Here is a 22,766-nt window from a genome sequence, read left to right as displayed (position 1 = left end):
TTATGGAGCCTTATAACCACTCCCATCTCTTAACAAATGTGGATGAAACATGTAGCTGATGTCAGGTGAAGCTTTGGTATGACTCCTCATGCTTCTCAGAGCATATCTGTCTGACCTCAGCAGTCATGAGTTATATACCTACTTCCACACTTTCCTTTTCAAGAAAAAGAAATTTCTGGAGGAAAAGCTCCTGCAAAGAGGCAGGAATAAACCCTGAAAGACTGGATAAATAATGTCTCATATAAGCAAGAGGGTTATAACAGGCACTGTGGTTCCTTAATGAAAAGGGCCTGATGAACATTCACTTACCTGAAGCAATTACAAAGAGACTACCATGCTGGGGAAACTCTCAAACAGATCAGTTTATAGTGAAAAGTGTCCTTAAAATAAATATTTACTTACAGCTGTGCACATTTTAAATCTAGGGTACACAATCAGTGTTTATCTTTTAGGGACAGTCGCTGCAAAAGGATTTGTTGGGAGAGATTCATAATATTTTTTCTACTTTTGATTAGTTTAAAAAGCTATTCTGTATTTAAATATTGGCAAAACTGCTTTTCTCAACTTATCTTTTCTTCTTGTTTGTTATTGCAGTGAAATCAAATGCTGATTTTTATTGATTGATTTATTTATTTGTGACCTTCCATTCATTTTCATTCTATCAGAGAGTACAGCAGTGTCACACAAACAAGGCTGATTTCATTACAAGATCAAGCAAGTGGAGAAGCTAGGCTATCAGGGAATAAACTCTTCTCTAAGAACACGACTGACATAAAAGCAAAGGGAATATAGAAAGTAATCCGGACGATCAAATTTCATTTTGTGGAAAAACTCAAGTTTTTTCCATTGTGGAATTCCCACTTTAAGAGACGTTTGAAGCAAGAAAATACCTTCCTTACAATGAGTCTTGGCAGGCTATAAAAATATTACAACTCCTGGAAATAAGCCCTTACAGGATCATATGCAACAGTAGGATCTTCTTAGCCTTTTGGCTACGTGTCAATTTATCATATATGTCTACTTCTGAGGATTACATACTGCCCTGCAAGAATGAGAGAGGTCTTTTCTACCTCCAAGAACCACATCCTTCCATCAGATGGTTGTGAGGAGCATTTCCAGTTCACATCTTTATGGGCAGCTAAAGTGAGCTGCTATGACTGCTTTGTGTGGCCTGCTGATAAGCACTTGCAATGATCATTCTCTTTAAGTGCTAATATCTAGGTTCAAGAGAGCAAATATGGCTGATGCTTTCGGGTGGTGCTGAAGACGTCTTATGGCCCAAAAAAAGGAAGGACAGTGCAGTTTGCCTCCTGTCTGGATGATGGGTTGGGACATAAATCTCTGCTGACTAACGGGTGACTGATCTATGTTTTTTAGAGTTTTCTCTCCAGGTTTGAGAACTGCAGCAAATGTAAATGCTTTGAATAACTTCCGCACATGGGACCAGAGTAATGGTCATGGTATTAAGATTTTTCAGTACTAGTTGAGCCCATGACCCTGCAATATATGGGTGAACTGCTGTGTCCACAGAGCACTCCAGGTTACATGTGGGAACAGCCATCTGCCCAGGCATTGTAAATTGCACGATCAGGGCCGTAAACAATATCCAGATTCTCTGGGAAATATGTATTCTCTTACACTGAGATTTTTCAACATAATTGAAGTAGTGAGGATATTAAAGGGTACTGTCTAGTTAAAACCCAATACATTTTAACAAATAGCCTTATTTGTGCCAATAATACCTAAGATTATTAAAGCTGAAAGCACTTAAACGTCTATTTTTTTTCACCTTTTATGCTATTTCTTTCCTTTTTTTAAAACCTTCATTGTACCAGACTTAGTCAGTTTTAGTTTGTAGTCAGATTGTCTGGTTGAGGTACTCGAACAATGCTCTTTCGCTGAAGTTTTCAGAACCACTAAAGAATGTTTCACTGAAATAAAGGCTGATTAGGGGTGTTCTATTCTGCATATTTGTAAATAATTAGTTAATAGGAAAAGCGCCAGTAGATGGCGTTCAAGAATATGTAGCATAGTTCCTAGGATAAGTAACTTTTGCAACAAAATCACATTAAAGAATGTACAGAAATATATTTATAAAAAACCTCATTTTTTGGTCTAAAACTTGACAGAATCCTTTTATGAGACAGAAGGCAATTTCAGATGGAGACTTCCGTATATAGGCCCTAAGCCAGCGAAGGACTTAATATACTTTAAGCATCTGAGTAGTCCCACTGCAGTTAAGTGCATATTTAACTGTAGGCTGATTCAGGGTCATAGGGATTGATCCTGCAGCTCTTAATTTGCATGAGGTTACTTGTGTGAAGGAGGATTCCAGGATCAGGCCCATGCACTGATTTCTTTCTGCCTACAGTCAGGTAGAAGCCAGATTAATGATTAAAAAATGTGAAACGTCTTCATTTCTGTACTGTATGGTTGTATATTTTGTGACAAGCAGACCTCAGTCAATAACAGCCTAGAAAAATCATAGAGATTCCACATAAATAGTGTTTGATACCAGAACCCTTGCTGAACTAATGTATCTGCTTCCATTACAGGCCATTCTTTTGAACAGTTGCTCACTCATTAAACCATCCTTGCTCAGTTATGTTTTATTCTTTGGTTCTAATGCAAATATAATTAATGTGTTATGTATCACAAATAAGAAATTATTGATATACCATCTTAGGCATTGTTAAGATGTGAGTTGGAGTGGGTTTTTTTTTTTGTTTGGTGGGTTTTTACTATAAAACCCATTAATAGTAGTAACCAAGTAAAATAACATTACTAATATTGAGTCTTTGACTCAGTCTCTCCACCAAAGCCAGGTAATTCTGTCCTTCCTCCTCTTGGTTCTCAGGATTTTAACTCATGATAGGGAACTCAAGAAAAGCTTGCTGTTTAGAGAGCCATTCATTGCTCAAGCACAGAATGGTGAGTGGAGAAGAAGCTCCAGACCATCACTTTTGAAGAGGGATGAAGGTAGAAGTACCTTGCTTGCCCTCCTCTCCATCCAAAACTTTTTGCTCATGGAAGTGCATAATAGATGACAAAATGGTCAATTTTATGCGTTATCACAGAAAAAATGTCATATAGACACTTGCCTGTGGGTCAGTCAGGGTTATGTCCTCCGAACAGCAGAGACCCCCAGATAATCGAAACATGATCTCAGCCCCCTTTACATGGGCTGGTTCTGGCAGACTATCCCTGTTTGATTTTTGACTCCAGCAGACATAACTAGGCTTTCAGCCATTAACTTCCCCTTTCTCGCCCTGTTTCCTATCAGCAGAATTAGTCTGCTGTAAGTTCACCAGCAACAGAGACGGTAAAGCCCCTTGGAGGGGACCTTTCTCTCTCCATGCCAGAGCTACCATCTTCTGTTGTCCAGGAGAATAAGCCATGCTGAGTTATAGGAAGTACCTGAAACATCCATTCTGCTTTGCCATGTGCCACTTGATGACACAGACAATGTTTTTTGCCAGGCTGTGTAGGTTCAAGCATTTCTCCTCCCCTGTGGGGTATGTTGATGATGATGTACTAATAATGGATATCGAGCCCTTGGACTCCATATTTCATATAAAAATAGCACCATCGAAGAAAAGATGCCCTCGCAGGGATCTTGCATTACTAGTCATCCTCCTTCCTTCCTATCCCCTCTAAAGCAGCCATGACTTTTATTTCACTGCAGTGATAAAAGAAATATTTAATGCTTTAAACACCTACTGACCACACCAAAGAGATCAGCTAGTTCCTCCCAATTACAGTTCACTCTCCCATCCCTGCTTCCAGCCAATCCCTGCTAAAGAAGGCAAAGGTGAATGTGGCTTCAGGCCCTAAAGAGGGCAAGTGTCCTTTTGCGGAAGAATGGTGAGGGAAGTGATCCCACGCTCTAATCAAAGACAAGGGACTAGATCCTTTCCTCAGCACAAGCCCACATACGAAATGCTGGACAGAATGGCTCACTCCAGCTTTTAAAAAACACAAACCTAGTCTCTAAGTTCTCTTAGATGTCTTGTGGCCATCCAAGACTTTGATTCACCTCTCCAATTCCTCCACCTATTTCAGGGGAACTATAGATCTGATGAGAGAAATATTCTGCAGTGCAAAGATGTACAATGCATTCCACTCAGTGCAGCCTCTCACAGGATCAATCAACATCCTTGGCATAATGGAGAACAAGAGTCTGGACCCAGTTTTATATGTTAATGCGTTTCTGTTAATTTCAGTAATTTTTTTTTCACTTCCACTAACCAAATTTGTCTACCAGTGCTCTGCGGGTGAGGCAGGCCCTAGGCTCTGCTATAGACCCTTTGTGCCTCTCTGGTGGCACAGAGGGGCCGTAAAACCAGATTAAATGGCCAGTTGAGTATTACCCTAGCACTGGGAGCATGGCTGTGCTGTGTCTAGCTGGTAGGATGGCTCCTCGAGGCTTTAGATATCCTGGTTGAACCTGAAACAGGCCTGAGCTGCTCTAAACTGCACTGATTGGTATAAAATCACTTTTGCCCCTCAAGAGAAATTTTTCTCTTTTTTTTTTTTTAAACAAATTGTGTTTTGCATAATTTCTCTGTTTTCATCCTACTGTGAATTTTAGTCACTAATTATTGTCTTTTAAAAAAGGATTATTAATAAAAGTACAGAAATGGTCAGGGGCTCTAGCAGGTGTCCCTGTAATGAAATAAGAACAGGAGTACTTGTGGCACCTTAGAGACTAACAAACTTATTAGAGCATAAGCTTTTGAAAGCTTATGCTCTAATAAATTTGTTAGTCTCTAAGGTGCCACAAGTACTCTTGTTCTTTTTGCAGATACAGACTAACACAGCTGCTACTCTGAAACCTGTAATGAAATGTATATAAAACAGACTGAGGCAGGATTCTGAAGATACCTTGCCATCCATCAGCATTGCAGATGTTTGTTGTGGAATATGCAGGGGAGAGCAGAGCATTTTCCTCTTCTTAAATGCAGTTGGCTGTTGTATCTTGATAATTTGATGACTTCTGCAGAAAAGTATTATTTTAAATGTCACAGGCCAGATCCTCAACTAGTGTAAATCTACATAGTCCCCTTGAGTTCCACACCAGTTTTCACCAGCTCAGGATCTGACTCATGTTCTGTAGGATGGTTTGCTTAGGAATAAGTCTTTTGTTTGCATTTCCTGAACTTTGGGTAGTACTGATCATTCACAATGATGGGTTCTTACTCTCTTCATATTGTGTTCAAAGGATGGAAAAGACTACGGCAATCTGATAGACTTCTTTGTTGACTGATGGAGGGTGAAGCTGGTCCACATTCTCCTAGTGGTATTTTGGAGGGTTAAATCTATGGCTTTGAATATTGATTTCTCTTTAATCATTTTGATGTATCCCTTACTACTGGGATCAGTGACGCTGTACTTTTAGCAGCCTTTTCCTATCTCACAGACTCATTAATTACAAGTTTTGCTTTTGCTAATGCAGCTATATCTTAAATGTGCCCATTTCAAATCTGAGAGGAAGCACAATTAGTGCATTCTTCAGTGACCACTGCAATCAATAGGGGAGGGAAATATGATTACTTTTCTGTAGCCATGTGCATAATTGGGCTGGGCTCACAATCTAAAACCAGCATTGCATTGTTCTGTTTTTATTTGTCATCTAGCAAGAACTGTTATATCTCAACTTTCTGTCCTTTGATGTTTTCACCAAATAACTTTTTTCTTGTCCATTATTTGAGATCTTTCTCCAGCTTTTATTTTAATTTTCAATGATATGCAGAGAATCATGATTGCTAGGCTGTGCTCACTTATACAGTAGATAAATACATTGCTCTCACTAATCTCTAAAGCAACAGGATTCCTGAACCGTCATAATTATCATCTGTGGAGGTGAAGTAGAGCTGGTTGGCTTTTTTTTTTTTTTTTAAATACTGTACTAACAACCAAACTTCCTAACAGGATACCCCAGTGAGTTTAACCAAAAACATTAACTTCCATTAATACATGGCAATGTTTCCTATTATTAAAAAGATGGAGAAGCTAGCTTCGTATTGAATCACCTGTCACGTGCTTAGACACTTGCGTTTCTGTTTTCACCTTTCACTTTGCTCATGCTTTTTCTTACACCTTATACCCTGTGGATATCCTACTTTCTTTAAGGACTGCCTGGTTGCACATGAGTATTTGAGCTGTAATATTTTTCAAATGAAAGAGGAAATACAGCCACAATCAGAACCTGCCTTGCTTGTTTCTGAGACTCTCTGGAAGTTCTGAATGGTGTGTGGTGTCTGTTCCAGGCAATCTGTCAATCAGTCACATACTGCAACAGTAAAATGTGGCCTAGTCAGGAAATGCCGCAGAGGACTGGGGTGGGGAAGGAAATCACACGCATGGTTTATTGTGCATGTTGTTTTGGACACCGCTAATTTTTAAAAGCTCAGATAGTAAATAACCTATGCAATCATGATATCTTTTATTATAGTATTTAACTTCTTTGGTTGTTCCTCAAGCTTTTCAGATGCATGGCTCCTAAACTTTCTGATTAGTTTGCAATAGAATATATTCCACAGCTGCACTGTATAGCAAATAAAAAATAAATTAAAAAACCCACCATTCTGCTAAGAACTTAAGTACATCAGCTTAACCACTTAATGTTTCTTTTCCCTACAAACCAGATCACCCCCTTTTCCAGATTATCTATACTGTGATCAGAATGTAAGAGCTGACATTTTTACAATTAAGTAACCGTTGGCAATATCAAAATGTTTTTCTATACTTGTCACAGCATATACTTATGAACAATCAAAAATTGCTATCTACTGCAGCTGAGGATATTCTGTCTTAAAAAAACAAGGAAATGTCACAGATGTACAGTACTGGATCCAAAATTTTAAAAGTATCCTCTGTATGGATGTGAAAGTTGGATAGAGAGGAGTCACTATACATTCTGAAACTTACTAGTAATGGTTTCTGTAGCTTTAGCTTACATAGCATAGCTGGATCCATTACTGAAATGAAAGGTAATGGAGATGCCTTTACCTGGATCAATCCAGAAGCTGAATTGCATGAGTGTTCAGTATGTTGTAGATGCTCTGAAAACTTGTCTGCACTGGGAATGTTTTCCTGTAATTTCCCACTGTTGCTGCCACTGTCAAGGGTGTTGGTGGTGGCAGCAGCTGGCATTTTAAGTACTGTATCATCTGAACCTGTTTGGAGCAAGATTTGACAGCACCAGTGAAACTAGACTGGTGAAAGTAATGGTGGGAAAATTTAGCAACAATTTTTATATTGTCATAATAAACTTAGACTTGTGGAGATTGGTTTGCAGAATGGGTGCCAATTCCAATAACCCAGTAAGCTTGTATATTTCACCTTCCCTGCATCGATCCAGTCCAAGGTATCACATCACTTTTTGCATCTGTTTGTGAGCACACTGAACTTTTTATTTTCTTTTTATATATAAATGCAAAGAATTTGCCTTTTTTTTTTTTTTTAATTTAGTACATCATCCTGGGAAGTGCATGTCACAAACCAACTCCACCTTCACCTTCACCACCTGCCGCATTCTGCACCCTTCTGATGAGCTCACACGAGTCACTCCAAGGTAAGGGTTTTCAATGACACACAAACAGTTCAGGGATGCCACAGTCCCGTAGGGAGGAAAAGCAAAGGAATGGCATAAGCAAGGGAATAGTAATGGTATGCATGGGGGTGGCGGAGAGAGGGAATAACAAACTGAAATGTGTTCTCTCAAGCTCCTTGCCAAATCTCTCAACCGCCTCCCATCCTGAAAGGAGGTGTAATGCCTGGATTTACCAAGCCAGTTGAGATATTGCAGAATCTACCTTCTGCCATTCAAATCTGGCACAGGTCAGAAGCTGCAAGTCTCTTAGCCCAGTGGTATACTACCAGTATTTGAACAAAGGGGTTCCATAAAAGTGTACCCACTGCCCCCCCCCAACTGGTTATAAATCCTAAGTACCAAATGTGTGAATGGTCTGAGGGTGAAACTCACCCCAGCACAGAGCACCAGCACAAGGAGCCCTATGTCCACTTAAACCCTCAAAATATGCTTTAAGTAAGACTTAAGTGGCACACAGGCTTTGTGCTGCCTCTCTGCACAGCGGTACATTTCACCTGTAGAGAAGAGTGAGGGACTAATGAGTCTATTCATTTGTTATCCCATTTAAACAACCATTGGCGAGACTAAGAATGTATTATACGTTCCTCAGGAAAATATTTGAAAATATCTGGCCCTTGGTACAAGGGGAGCAAATAAATAAATATAAATAAATAAAATAAATAAATAAATAAAGCAAAGAGGTAATTTTAGAAGCTCCAGAGATAACTCTCCTCTCCTGAGGAGAGGATTCAGTGCTGGCTAGATGTGGGGAGGGAAAGGTCTCAACAAGAAGCCAAGAAATTGTTCAAAAGCTCTCTTCAATTTGATGGAGGAATTTTAAGCTGCTGAGGGCCCCCTGCCACACATCAGAGTGACTGTTTGAAAATGAATTGATGGTTTCAATCTAGTACCTAGTGAACAGGTCATCTCATAATAATTGGCACTAATAGGCACAGTGTTAGTCAAGAGTGTTAGGATTTGATGACTAAAGACAGTGAGTGGATTTCACACCTAAAGATGGACCCACCATAACTAGTTGGAGGCTGGTATATAAAGTATTTTTTCCATTTAGAAAGACTACATCCAGTTTTCTCCCCCTTCCACCATCTTCAGCCTCCTCAAGGGAAAGTACCACTGTTTTCCTCATTCATGAGCCAATTCAGAGATCTAGATTCATGAAGGGCAGTGCTTAGAAATCAGACTGGCTCCGAGTACTGGTGGCCAAAGCAGAACTTTTGAGAATTCAGGGAATGTGAACACCTGCTGGATTGTGGGTATTTGGAAATGAAGTACAAATTCATTATGGGAAATGGAACTGTTTACACTTACACTTCTGTGTGGTATAAATTAAGAACCGTGCTATGAGTGGCTTTTCTCTTCCAGCACCACCATTTAGATAAGTTACTTTTGTTTTGCTTCAACATCTCTCCTAAAATGTAGACGTTGTTGAAGCGCTGTTAATAATGGCCTTAACAATCTTCTTGAGATTCATTGGTTACTAAACTTAACAAGTTTCCTACAACCAGTAACTAAACTCAGCTTCATTTTAGCAAATTCTCAGGGACTTAGGTTGCCCTGGCACCATTCATTCAGAAATATGTGACGCTGTCAACAGAACTGTTGGTGAGGAGGAGCTTCTTAAACTATAAATGATTCTTCACAGGTCATGTGAGGAGGAGGAGGAAACTACATTATGTCACGTTATGCTGAGAGGAGATATAGGGCAGACACTATGACCCAACGTGGCAGGGGGTGAGCAACACTTACAGCAGTGTCTGTGCTGGCAGGGTCATGTAGAAGAAATTCTAGTGTGTGTGGCACCAGCTAACTCAAAAAGCGTAGATATTTACCCACTTGGTTACATTCTGACCTAACATTCTAACCCAGGTTACATTCTAATCGGACTAAATTTCATGTAGCAAAGCAAGGTGCTGATTTTCCTTGACCTTACCCTGAAGCAGTCCCTAGTTTGAAGCATTTAGGCCCCTTTGGGTTTTTATTTGTTTTTGTTTTCGTGATTGTATTTGGGCTACCCTGCAGTGGTTTTGTTGGGTCGGCACAGTACTAAGAAAGTGCTGCCAATATAAAAGCTGTTTTCATGCAGCACTGGCTCTCTGTTGCATTTTAATGTGTATCTGCAATGACAGCGCAGCAGAAATGTGAGCCTGAGTTTCTGGAAATAAAATCAAATTGGAGTCGGAAGGACTGACTGAGGGCATACTTGACAATAAGGTAGTCACTAAGGAGGCCAAAAGCAATTTAGTCCATAATTTGAAATGGAACAGAATACCTATGACAGTGGTGGGGTGTGTGTGTGTGTGTTTGTTTGTTTTTTAAATAGGACGTCTTTAAAAATTGACCATTATCTGTAGTGTCCCAAGTTTAGTTTCCAACATTTCTTTGGTCTCATACTAAAAATCAGTTCACAGAGTAAACTTTCTCCTGTTTTCTCTATTCCCAGCCCCCACGCTTTTGAACCCCTACTCTTAGCCAATTGAGGAGATGTACTATAGTGTTTGTCATGTTGTCCATTGCTGTTAATTTTGCCAAACTAATCAGAGGTATGAAGTTTCAGCTTTAATCTATTGCCATAGGAAAAGTTCCTCACTAGCCTCCCCCCTTTCACAGCCTTGCACCGTGTGTGTGTATGTACACATTGGTGACGTGTTATTTTCCCAGCTACAATGAGAGGTCCTCCCCCAACATTGCTCACTGCCCAGACAAGCAGTGAGGTGGCCTGCTAAACCCAGGGTTGTGAGTTCAATCCTTGAGGGGGCCATTTGGGATCTGGGGCAAAAATTGGGGATTGGTCCTGCTTTGAGCAGGGGGTTGGACTAGATGACCTCCTGAGGTCCCTTCCAACCCTGATATTCTATGATCTATAAATGTAATAGGTAAAGACTAAACCCAGTACATCTGCATGTCAAGCTATTTGGCACTGGAGACAAGTGCTGCACTTACAGGTAAAAGCCACCAGGTGGTGCAAGGAAATACATTCCATAGTAGCTGAGAGAAGATGCTTTTCAAATTATGATGGATAAACTGCTTTAGCTATTCAAACACCGTGCTTTATTGCACTTCATATCTGGCCTTATTTGGATTTCCCTTTGACAAACTACAGCTGCAGAGTAAAATGAGTAGCCTCTGGGGACTGACATGTTCTCTTTCTAGAATAGTCAACAGATCTGTGTTGTTATGGGTCCACTGCTGAGGTGCAGGGAATCCCAGCAGAGCACAGAGTGCAGAGCATGGGCTGCTACCTGATCTTTCACTGCAGAACTATGCTGGTCCTGCTTGCGGAGGCCTTACTTGGCCACAGAAAAGGGACAGGACTTGGACTTCCTTAAATGGTACTTATAAGCTTGAAAACTGTGCTTTTAATGATGGGTTCTTTACAACTGTCTTAAATAAATAAATAAAAAGCCACCATGTTACACCCCTTCAGGATATGTCTAGTTTAGAGTTTGTGGTCCTGTCTTCATTCAAATTAATTAATTTTCAAATGCCAATTAGGCTGAGTTGAAGTATTTGTGGAGTGTGTTGACTTGCATTTGAAGTAGTGTAAATTAACTTGAGTTAATTGGCAATCCATTACCTAGGTCTGGTCTACCCTGCAGACTTACATTGGTATAACTACGTCACTCGGGTGTGAAAAATGCACACCCTTGTGCAACATAGTTACACCGACCTAACCCCCGGGGTAGACAGCACTGTGATGGCGAGAGAGCTTCTCCCATTGACATAACTATCGCCTCTCGGGGAGGTGGATTAACTACACTGACTAGAACTCTCTCCCATTGGTGTAGAGCATCTTCATTAAACCGCCATAGTGACACAGCTGCGCCAATGCACTGTTTGAAGCGTAGACCTGCCCCTAGAGTTAAAACAGGACCAATCTCTGCAAACCCTACGATATTGTCTGCATGGGAGAAAAAGGTGCATGTTTTGATTTAGGGCTTGTCTGCAGTTGGATATGTACCAAAATAATCATTCCAGAATAGCTATTTTGGTACATTTAGAAGAGCAGGCAAGCCTTTAGCTTAGCTCAGATGAAGCTCCCCCTTAGTGTCCGTGTAGACACAGCTTACCCCTTTCAAACATTTTTAAAGGCACTAAACTCTGTTTATGCAGCCATTAAGGGGAGTTAAACTGGATTGAAAAAACATTTTTTTGCTCATTGAGACATGGCCAAAGAGATTGCATTTCAGTAAACTGTGAGGATATCCCTGTAGTTGGAAATGACTCTCTAAAGTCTGTAAAGCATTTTGGAATTCACCTGAGTGACAGGGTCAGACCAGATGGCTACAGGAGCATGATAGAAGGTAGATATATTAGCCCCAGATTAAGCAGGTTCCTTTTCCCTGAGTAGGATAATGGGCTGTTCCAGAACAATCAGAAAGTTGCTGGAAGCAATTAAGGCAGGCTAATTAGGATACCTGGAGCCAATTAAGAAGCTACCAGGATCAGTTAGGACAGGCAGGCTAATCAGGGCACCTGGTTTTAAAAAGGACCTCACTTCAGTTAGTGAGGTGCGTGTGTGGAGCTGGGAGCAAGAGGCACTAGGAGCTGAGAGTGAGAAGGCATACTGCTGGAGGACTGTGAAGTACAAGCGTTACCAGACTTCGGGGGAAGGTGCTGTGGTGAGGATAAAGAAGGTGCTGGGAGGAGGCCATGGGGAAGTAGCCCAGGGAGTTGTAGCTGTCACGCAGATGTTACAAGAGACACTGTAGACAGTTGCAATCTACAGGGCCCTGGGCTGGAACCCGGAGTAGAGGGCAGGCCCCGTTTCCACCCATCCCCCTCAACTCCCTATCTGAGACAAGAGGAGGTGACCTGGACTGTGGGTCCCACCAGGGAGGAAGGTCCCTGGCCTATCCCCCGACCCACTAGGTGGGTCAGCAGATGCTGCGGGGATTGTTCTCCTCCCTTTCTCCATGCTGGCCAGTGATGAGGTTAGCTGAGTGAACGGCAGGTTTGAGCCATGAGCAAAAGTGGCCAAACTGAGGGCTGCCGTGAATCTCTGAGCTGAGCCAATCCTCCAATAAGCGCAGAAATGCAAGTTAAGCTGAATCCTCATTCATGTGAGAAGGACCAGCCACTGGGGAGAGGGAAACTCCTCAAAATTAGTGCCAACGGTTATACATTTTTTTAACCAATAGAATCAAAAATGCTATTGGTCAGATCCAAGAAATATGCCTGCATGTGTGTTTACAGCCTTTGTTGCCGGTGTTTTATATTTACTGTGCTGGGTGTTCCTGACCTGCACCTTCTGACCTGCTGTTGGGATTGTTTTGTTTCTTTAGATGGGAGAGGGTTGGGCAGTGGATGTTCAGTGCTTTCCCTGGTTCAAGACTATGCAAATAAGCATGAAATTTGTGGACACCAAACATAACAATAAAACTCACCCATATAGTATTTGGTTTGCTACTGAGTTATCCATTACTCAACTAACAAACTATTGATAATCAGTGGCCTGCTTTTTTCAAAGGTGTGGAGTACCTAATGGGAGTCTTTCTGGTAGCGAGTGGTCAGCACCTCTGAAAATCAGGGCACAAGTCTTCCCCCCCCCCCTTTTTTTCCTCAGTTTAATAGTTTAATAAAAGGGCTGGTTTTAATCAGACAGATGGTGAAAATACCAACTCCCAGCTTCTCTGTTACAACCACTTCTGCAGCCAATTGATCATAATGGTTTCTGCTACCCACCTGCTACTCTCATGGGATAGCAAGATACAGCATTACTGGAACCATTAGCAGTTTGGTGGGTGGGGAGTTGCCGCTCTGAGCCATATCCTGGTCTCATTGAAGTCAGTGGTCAAACTCCAATTTACTTAAACCTTTCCCTATTGAAGTCATTGGGAGTTAGGGCCAAGTCCTGATCCCATTCGAGCCGAAGAGGAAACGCTCTAGCAGCTGAATTATTAAAGACCATTTATTTGTGGTTACGTCAAAGGATGTTTGACGCGGGGTGCTGGGAAATCATTAATCCAGCCTTGCTGGACAAAAATGATGTTTAAAGCTGAGCTCCAGACGTTCAAAGTGATGATCTTTAGAACTCAATGTCCTGTATCCAGCGTTCCCAAGAGTCGGCGGATCTTTTGCGTCAGTTTTTCAGGCTCCCTTATAAATGGTATACTTGTTCCTGTTGAAAATATTTACCCGGGCTCATTAATTCACCTTTTCTTCCTTTGTTTTCAGCCTTAATGCGGCACCTACTCCAGCTTGCGGCAGCCTTGGCAATTTGAAAGGCACTCCGGTCGCTACCCCATGCACCCCTCGGCGTCTAAGCTTGGCAGAATCCTTCACTAACCTTCGGGAATCCACAACTACGATGAGCACATCCTTGGGCCTGGTGTGGCTGCTTAAAGAACGAGGGATCTCAGCAGCAGTGTACAATCCACAAAGCTGGGACAGGGCCAGCAGGGGCACCATCCTGAACCCGTACTCTCCTAAAATGGCGATCATTCCTTCCACTCCTCCGAACTCACCTATGCAGACTCCCTCTTCTTCCCCACCCGCTTTTGAGTTCAAGTGCACCAGCCCTCCATATGACAACTTCCTCGCTTCCAAACCTGCTAGTTCCATTTTGAAGGAGGTGAGAGAGAAAAAGAACATCAGGAACAGTGAGAGTCAGACCGATGTGTCTGTCTCCAACCTTAACCTTGTGGACAAAGTAAAGCGGTTCGGAATTGCCAAAGTAGTTAGCTCGGGGCAAACGCAAGCGCCTCCCTTAACTGACGACGAGGGACCTCTTCTCTGTGGGGCTCAAGGACGAGTAAGGGCCTTTATTCCCCGAGGCTTGGCCCCAGAGGGCCTTCAGTTGGGCTGCCCTTCTGCAACAAGTGCCATTGGCGGTATTCAGCTGAACACTGGCATTCGAAGGAATCGGAGCTTCCCAACCATGGTGGGTTCCAGCATGCAGATGAAGGGCCCTGCAACTCTCACTTCTGGCATCCTAATGGGAGCCAAGCTCCCTAAGCAAACTAGCTTACGATGAAGGACTTAATTTTTATGGCTAGTCTTTTAAAGAGATACCAAGAACCTGCCTGCAATTTTTTTTTTCTTCCATTGCCTCCTGAGTTTGACAAATCAACTTTGTGCCTAATGGGAGAAGTGTGTAAACTTTGTACAATTTGTAAATATGTACCAGATATATTGTAACGAATTTGTTTATTTTACTGTTGAGTTGAGTGCAAAATGTTCTGACACTGCAGTTGCTGTATTAGGGTTTAACTTGCTAACCTTCTGAAAGGTGGTTGGTTTTTTTAAAGATGCACTGAAGGCGGGGGAGGAACCCAACAATCCATGGATAGAAGAAAATGAATTCTGTAGCTAGCCTAACTTGACCTAGCATAGCAAGATTATTGACCATGTTACCTGAGACATTGGAATAACAGCAGCAGGGAACATTTGTGCTTTGGTAAGTGCTAAACAGAGTAGTCAGCTTAGCATCTGTGTTAATTTCATTTTGCCATTGTGGATGAAGTGGGTTATCCGAGCGTGTGGCTGTTATGCTTGAATAGATGAGACATTTTTTTGTTTTGTTTTTTTTTCCTGGTATGATAAACTTGAACTAGTACTGTGTTTTGAGGTCAACGGGCCTGCTACGTGCCTGGAAAAATGACACATTTCCACTACTGCTGTTTCTTCTGGCACATCTGTATTCTGTGTGATTCACTTTATTATTTTCAATATTGCACTGGACTGTGGAAGGAAAAATGCTTTACATTGTGTTCTCTTGCTGATACTGAAAATCACACCTTACAAACTATCCTTAAAGAGATTAGTTTTCACACTTCACAAGATAACATGGCAACCACTTCCTGGGAGCCAGAGTCACTGAATAGATTGGAAAACAGTCTTGTTTGAAAAGATTGTTTAGCAAAAGCAGTCTTTGAAACAGGTGTGTGCTTGAAATATCATGCAGGGAAGAACCACAAAAGTATTTAGTAACAGAATATGGTACAAGCAAGGGAAAGCAGCTTTTGACCTTATATTTACCTTTTCGCTACAGGTTTTATATATCTAAAGAAATCAATCCACTAAGTGGTTTTATAACAGGGTGAGAATATTTTCTACTTAGCTTTCATCATTTTTCATAGAAACCTGTTTCCATCCAGGTGTTGTAAACTTGCCAGAAGTAACAGCCATTTGAAAACATTTTTATCCCCCCGCTATAATAAGCCCATATGCTTTCAATCAGGAAAGCCCAGTATTTGTTAGAATTTTCTTTCCTGTCCCGCCCAATTTTATGCTAGGTGCTTGCAGGAATATTTGTTAGCTCTTAAAATAGAAATGGACAAAAAAGATCTTATTCCCGTGGCCAAGAAAAGATTGTTTTTGAGCTTTGATTTAAAAAATCAGGACCTTCTTTTTTCCTTGTAGTCTCTGTGAAGTTTAAAACCAAGCAGCCCGTTTATTTATTGCCACTACTACTGCACTACATGTAATTGCCGCAAATTGCTATGTGTACCAGACTGTTACTAAATCATTAGCACTGATAATTTCTTGTATGAATGGAACTGTCTTTTAGTCTTTGTTACAAGAGAAGGATGCCTTTGAATGAAGTAGATATTACAATAGTGCAGTGATATTTTGAGAGAAAACACATGAGCCAAATACTGCATGTGTTTGAAGACTTCTATTTATTCTGTGAACTTTAAAAAAAGTTTTAGTAAAATGTCATCAGCTCCATTTGCTGTTGTATATGTGCACTTATTGCAAGTAACTTTAAATCTTTTTATTTGAATGTATCTTTAAAACTAGATAGAATAACAATTAGATCTGAAAAATCATTGATTTTTATGGGCCATTTTATGTACCCAGAGAGAGAGAGCAATACCATATGAGAATTAAAAATGTAAAAGCTAATCATGCAATTTGGAAAGTATATTATTATTTAGCCTTTAAGTAAACAATAGGAGCTGTCCAATCACCAGAAAGCAGGTGTAACGCATCAGAAAGATAAAATTTAAATTTTCTTCACTAATGAATATCAATAAAATAAAATAAATGTGGTATTGTTGTGTATTACTCAGTTTTATCCTTGGGTTTTTAAGGTGATAAATACGTCCACCTCAAAATGCCATATTGCTTCTTGAGTGAGCAAAAGGAATGTAAGCTCATGTGGCTTTTAATATTTGTGGTGACTAAACTATGCTAAATATAAAACTGGTTTAAAAAGAACCAAAAAAAGGGAACGGGAATTATTTTTCCCAGTATTTTTCAACCAACTGTAGAGAACTGGATGAAGTTTTGGTTGTTAGGGTTTTTTTTGGTTTGTTTGTTTTTTAATTTCAACATTTTGTCCAGTAAAGCCCAAGCCCCAGAAAGATAATACATTTGGACTTTATACAGTGTGTGTATATTCTGTTCAGAGCAGGTCATGAACTCTCCCTGATTATGGGCTATATAAAAATGGTAATGTTTAAACATCCAAGTATAGAGATGGTGTGTGAGGCCAGGGGAGTCCAGCAGGGACCTGGGTCAGGTCTAGTCGTATTTAGTATCTTCATTATTGATTTGTAAGAGGAAATAAACACCACATTAATGAATTTTGCAAGTAATATTAAATTGAAAGATGGTACAAATACCAGTGAGGGCAGAGTAATAAAACAAAAGGATCCATTAGATTAGATTAGACAGATGGACAGAGAATCAGAGTGTGATTCAACTTGGACAAATGCAGTCTGAAATATCTGGAAAGAAACAATCTAAATGCCAGATATTCTTTGGGGAGGAAGAAACCTGGAGAAAAGTAATGCCAAGAGAGACTTGGGAGGATTTGCATCATATCAAATTAGACATGAGTTTGCAATGTGATGTGGCAGTTGCAAAGAAAAGATGGGTGAAATTACAGGCTGCATACATAGAGACATGCTATCAATGAATAGAGCGTAATAGATTTCCTCTCTGCAGCTCCATTGCGACTCTGCCAGAAATTGTGTTCCATTCTAGGAATCTCATTATCAAAGAGAGTGATTAATTGGAAGGAGTTCAGTGAAGAGTGTTCTGGAGGGACCAACCTATGCGAACGACTGTGTTAAGTTAGTACAACTTCAGCTCAGAGGTGACTGTGTTGAGGGGGGATAGAAGTGAGACATTTGAAGGGTGTAAATGGGAAGTTATTTTTAGTTTTTGAGGGGGGTCCAGAGCTAGGAGTATACTATACTATAGCCCCTATACTGTTTTTATTCCTCCTACCTGTTATGTTTTTGTCTTAAACTAGGTTATAAACTCTCTTTGAGGCTGGGACTGCCTTTTGCTAGAGGTCAAAACAGCACCTAGCACCATGGTGCTCCAACCTAGTTGTGGCCTCTTGGCACAAGTACAATGCAAATTAGAATATTCTCTAAAGTTCACTTCAAATCCTTCTGAAAGATAGCAAAGGTCCCCCTTGCAATCCTCAGTGTCAAAGGCGCGCTCAGCATACAAGGCCTCTACAGGATTCTCAGTCAAGCAAGCTTCATGCTAAGCTACTAAGAAATCTTCTCACATCAGCCTGCTTAGCTTTTAGGAATCTTAATGGGTCAGGATGGGTGAATGGTCTAGAAATTATTTTGACATTTCACGACAATCTTCCTTAGAGTGGTACAGTTCTGATTTAGGAGGGATCATTAGGGCTAAGCTTTCAAATTTCTGTTAAAATCTTCTCTACTTATAATCAGAGAGCTCAGTCTCCCAGAGAAAGCATTTCTCTTTGAATTCATTTTGTACAGTAACAAAAACATTGTCCAGAAACACCTGTCTGTAAAACCTGGACCAGAACTCTTCTCATATGTCATGGAATTAATTGTTTCCTTTAGCTCATGTAGAGAAACAAGGGCCTGGAACTCTTTTATCTTCACAGAAAACTCTGGGAATTTCAGTGCTCTTCCTTGTGGGATAACCCTCTTGTCCCTTGAAAGATTTTTAATTTTTTTTCTGCTGGACCCTGTTTCTCTTACAGCCTGTTCATGCCCACTTTCTCAGCACATGGAAGGCGACAAGCTTTGTAAGGGCATCTGAAGAAGTGGGTTTTTTACCCACGAAAGCTTATGCCCAAATAAATCTGTTAGTCTTTAAGGTGCCACCAGACTCCTTGTTGTTTTTGAGGATACAGACTAACACAGCTACCCCTCTGATACATTGTAAGGGCGTATGATATGTACATGGCAGACATAAATGAAAAGCAATTTCCTTAAGCAGTGGGAGGAAAAGCATGGCTTCCAGAGTGGTACTCATGCGTGGATTTAGCAAGGTGTTAACAAGGCTGCTGAAGTTTCACAAGCAATAGCAGAAAATGGTGCAGAATGAGAAAATAATGTATTGTTATGCAGGGCGATGATTGAAAATTTATTGAAGCTGGTGGGTGGAACAGCTGCCCTTCATTCAGAATAAATGTAAAAAGCAATTAAGCTCCTTAATAGAATAGATATCAGAAACAATAGGCGCCTCTGCCCAAAATGCAGGCTTCTGGCAAGGTCCGTCAGGAATCTGAGCTATGTAGGCAGAAGGGTTTCACTGGGAACTGATTGCAAATGCAAGCGGCTGCATATTGTTTGGTGGGGTGTGTGTGTGTGAGAGAGAGAGAGAGAGAGAGAGAGAGAGAAGGAAGCCCAGAGACAGCAAAAAAGCACTTTTAGCATGATCCTGAGAAAAAGCTGAGAGCTTTGGGTAAAGTGCTGGCTGGAAAGAGGCTTGGAACTATGAGCAAAGAAACTGTCTTCAGTTGTTTGATTCTGCCTGTGTTCAGGGAAACAGGACTTTGTGTACACTTTTTGTAAATAAATAGGGTTCCATCAAAAAAATACCTGGCTCTCATCAATTTCTCCCCTTATTGAAAACAACCTGCAAGAATCCAAATATTGGCTAACCACTTGGGTCAAAAAGAGATAAAAATGTTCAATTTGCAAGCATTATATGTAAGTTTTTAGGGTGTAATTGGTGAAAATTGTTTTCTTTTTCTGGATTTTAATGTTGATGGTCCTGTGAATCCCTACATTTCAAGAGATTATCTAAAAATCCAAATGCCGAAACTGGCTTATTTTCCTGTTGGGATAAAAAAGTTGTATCAGATTTAATAGTTTTATTAAGGTGTTAAAATAAAAGAAATGGTACAGAGTTTAAGAGTAGAAGTTTCTGGTTATCAGGGAATAAGGTACAGATTATCAAGGGGTGCAAAGTTCGATTTAGGATCGGATGGCGTAAGGAATACATAATCTGCAGTCTCCCCCATGGGGGTAAAAGGTTAACGGGTCAAAGTACAGACATTGAGATATGAGGGTATGTTGTTCATATAATGGCTATGTTCAGGTGTGGAGTATAATGAGTGTATATGATGATGAGGATGGATTTACCCTCATTTGGTGAGATTTAATGTTCAGTGAGTTTATGGTTCCAGTTCATTTTGTCCAATGTTACCCTCTCCTTAAAACACTAATTCATTGTGGCCTGTAAACCCTACTCTTTCTCTTTTACTAACTGTTTCATTAATACCTACTCCCACATCTCTCTCTTCAAATTTACAGTCTCTAAGCAAAGCAACCACATGATCTAATCATTGATAAGCTTTCTTTTCCCTACCCTACAGTGTTGACTGTCCTTCACCATGTTACACCTACGCCCCATCCTGCAATATGTGCACAGATAGGTGTTTATGCAGAGCCCCATTTAAGTCCATGGGGCTTTGTGCAAACAGAGGGACCAGCCTGTACCCCTTTTCTTGTGGGATCAAAGCATTAAGCTCTTTGGGAAGGGACATTTTATTTTACTTGTCTGTAAAAGGTTTTTTTGGCATTTATGCGTCCATCAAAATAAAGTATTAACTATGAGTAGTAAGACGGTATACCAGATAAGCTCTTCTTTCGTTGCCTTGTGTGTTTTCTCCAGATATTGAAGAGGATGAAGTCTGGATCTTCTGGCATCCCATGATACCTTCTCCACTTGACCAGGTGGATTCGTGTGATTTTTCGAGTTCTGTTAGTAGCCTCTGTCTGTGATGGAGCAAAGAATACTACTGCAGAGACCTAAGAAAAAAAAGCAAGGGATGATGCTTCAGTAATCTTCACAGGAAGCAGGACAGGCAAAAGAAATGAACTTACTGTAGAAATTATTAAAGTAAAATTATTACACTATAACACTCGAGGAAGGGATTTGTAAAATCAATAATATGTGCTACAGCATATGAGAAGAACATTAGCCTCATTGGGAATAGTGCAGTTCCCACCTCAGTTCCAAACCAGTCAAATTGTACTGTCATGTTGGATGACACTTTGAGAGATACTAACTACCCATTGGGGCCCTAAAGGAGCCGGTTTTAAGAAAGACAAATCTCCTGCAGCATCCTCAGAAAAGATATCTATTTAAGGTACCGATCTTAAGACATGCACTTAAATAATCCCAAAGGTTTACAAAAAAGTTGGGTTCTCAGCACCTCTAACCTAGCTACCTAACACCACATGGCTGGTTTTGGGGTCAATAACATTAACGTTTTAATACTCCGCATGGAGTTTGTCTCCAGTTTTACAAAATTTACACACAGCGGAATTTATTTTAGGCTCGAGGTTCCTACCATCTTTGGAGCTCAAAACGAACAGGTGTAATAATTTATTTTTCAGACTCTGCCTCCTTGTTTGTTTCCATTCAAGACAGTGATGTACCAGAGCAGCTGGAGTGCTTTCCGCTGCCTTCGTATTGCCACCAGAGGGCACTCTGAGACCTGTCCATGTCTGGAAATAAAGAAATGCTTCCACCAGGTCTGCTAAGGCACTTCAGGTGCAGCGTAATGCTTGATTCTTCAGCCAGTCTGGTCACGCTGTTACAAGTGGAGGTTTTGGGGTCAAGTGAGTAGCAAAAAGTCACACTTCTGATGGTCCGCGTATGCTTCACTCGTCCTAATCTTGGGCTGAATTAGGGCTTTCTGGCATTGTTCTGCTGGTGGTAAATTGGCTCTAACACTGCTGTGCAGGAGGAGTCTCTGGTGGCACAGACAATGTTGCGGCTGGCTCCTGCACCTCCACCTTCCCTGCGGAAGATGTAGTGAGCATGAATGAGAAAAAGGTGATGTGGCCAGGGTTTGCCTGCACTTTGGTGGTCCCCTGGTGGTTAGCCCCCCAGGGCCATGGCAGTATAATTTATAACTACCTGCAAGCTGCCTTCACTTATGCTGGGGGACTAACCCAGCACACAACCAGCCCCTCCTTAGCTGTGCACTCCTTGACTGCACCTGAGCAGCAGGGTGACTATGTTGATTGGTGGGTCGAAATATATGGAATAATAATTGCATGTATCTGTACTAGGACTATGCTATGGAAGCCAAGTAAGAAGGAAGAACATTGTGTAATATTTTATTAACGTCCAAACTCTCCTTTGCGCCTGCAGTTGATCCCTGCTGTGGCTTTGAGTAGTGTCCCTGAGGGTGCTTCACTTGAGGATGTGCGCTCTTGATCAGAGATTTTCATCAGCAGTGTCTATGGGTCTGCACCTGTGTCCAACACAGCTCATGCTCCAGTGTGAGGATATATTGGGGAGGACTGACCTGCCACCACTCCAGTTCCTTTTCAACCTCCTGCAGCTTGAGGCAAAGCGTTGCTGTGTTCACTATAGCTAGCCACACAGTTCACTGCTTTTTCTCTCGTTGTTCTTATATTTCTTTGTTAGAAATTTCTTTTATATTTAAATCTTTTTGTTATTTAGCACTATTTAGTACTTGGGCACTACCCCTACCCTTCTCTTCTTTGTTTGTCCAGTCTGGGCCTCGGTGTTTTTACAAAAAGAAAAGGAGTACTTGTGGCACCTTAGAGACTAACCAATTTATTTGAGCATAAGCTTTCGTGAGCTACAGCTCACTTCATCGGATGCATAAAAGTGGAAAATGCAGTGAGGATGTTTTTATAGCAAATACTCACCAGCAACCACACACTACACAACAGAACCACTAACCCAGGAACCTATCCTTGCATCAAAGCCCGTTGCCAACTGTGCCCACATATCTATTCAGGGGACACCATCACAGGGCCTAATAACATCAGCCACACTATCAGAGGCTTGTTCACCTGCACATCTACCAATGTGATATATGCCATCATGTGCCAGCAATGCCCCTCTGCCATGTACGTTGGTCAAACTGGACAGTCTCTACGTAAAAGAATAAATGGACACAAATCAGATGTCAAGAATTATAACATTCATAAAC

The 22,766-nt window shown here is 41.0% G+C and overlaps 1 protein-coding gene across 14 annotated transcripts in view; it reads left to right on the top strand.

The window, feature by feature from the left end:
* Nucleotides 1–16,609, top strand: part of TRAK1 (trafficking kinesin protein 1) — a 110,629-nt gene extending 94,020 nt beyond the window's left edge. For 13 of the 14 annotated variants that reach the window (XM_073333129.2, XM_073333127.2, XM_073333126.2 and 10 more), the window contains 2 exons: nucleotides 7,474–7,576; nucleotides 13,790–16,609. In XM_073333129.2, coding sequence (XP_073189230.1) covers nucleotides 7,474–7,576; nucleotides 13,790–14,588 — 902 coding nt within the window. In that variant the 3' untranslated portion in view covers nucleotides 14,589–16,609. Of the gene's footprint in view, nucleotides 1–7,473; nucleotides 7,577–9,257; nucleotides 9,492–13,789 lie in introns of those variants that run through there. The other variant, XM_073333130.2, reaches the window with a different exon arrangement.
* The last annotated feature ends 6,157 nt before the right edge of the window (nucleotides 16,610–22,766 follow it).

The sequence above is a fragment of the Lepidochelys kempii genome, chromosome 2 (assembly GCF_965140285.1).
Source record: "Lepidochelys kempii isolate rLepKem1 chromosome 2, rLepKem1.hap1, whole genome shotgun sequence".
In the NCBI taxonomy this organism is placed as follows: domain Eukaryota; kingdom Metazoa; phylum Chordata; order Testudines; family Cheloniidae; genus Lepidochelys; species Lepidochelys kempii.
The sequence above is the reverse complement of the archived record's forward strand: the minus strand, read 5'-3'. Positions and strand labels throughout refer to the sequence as shown.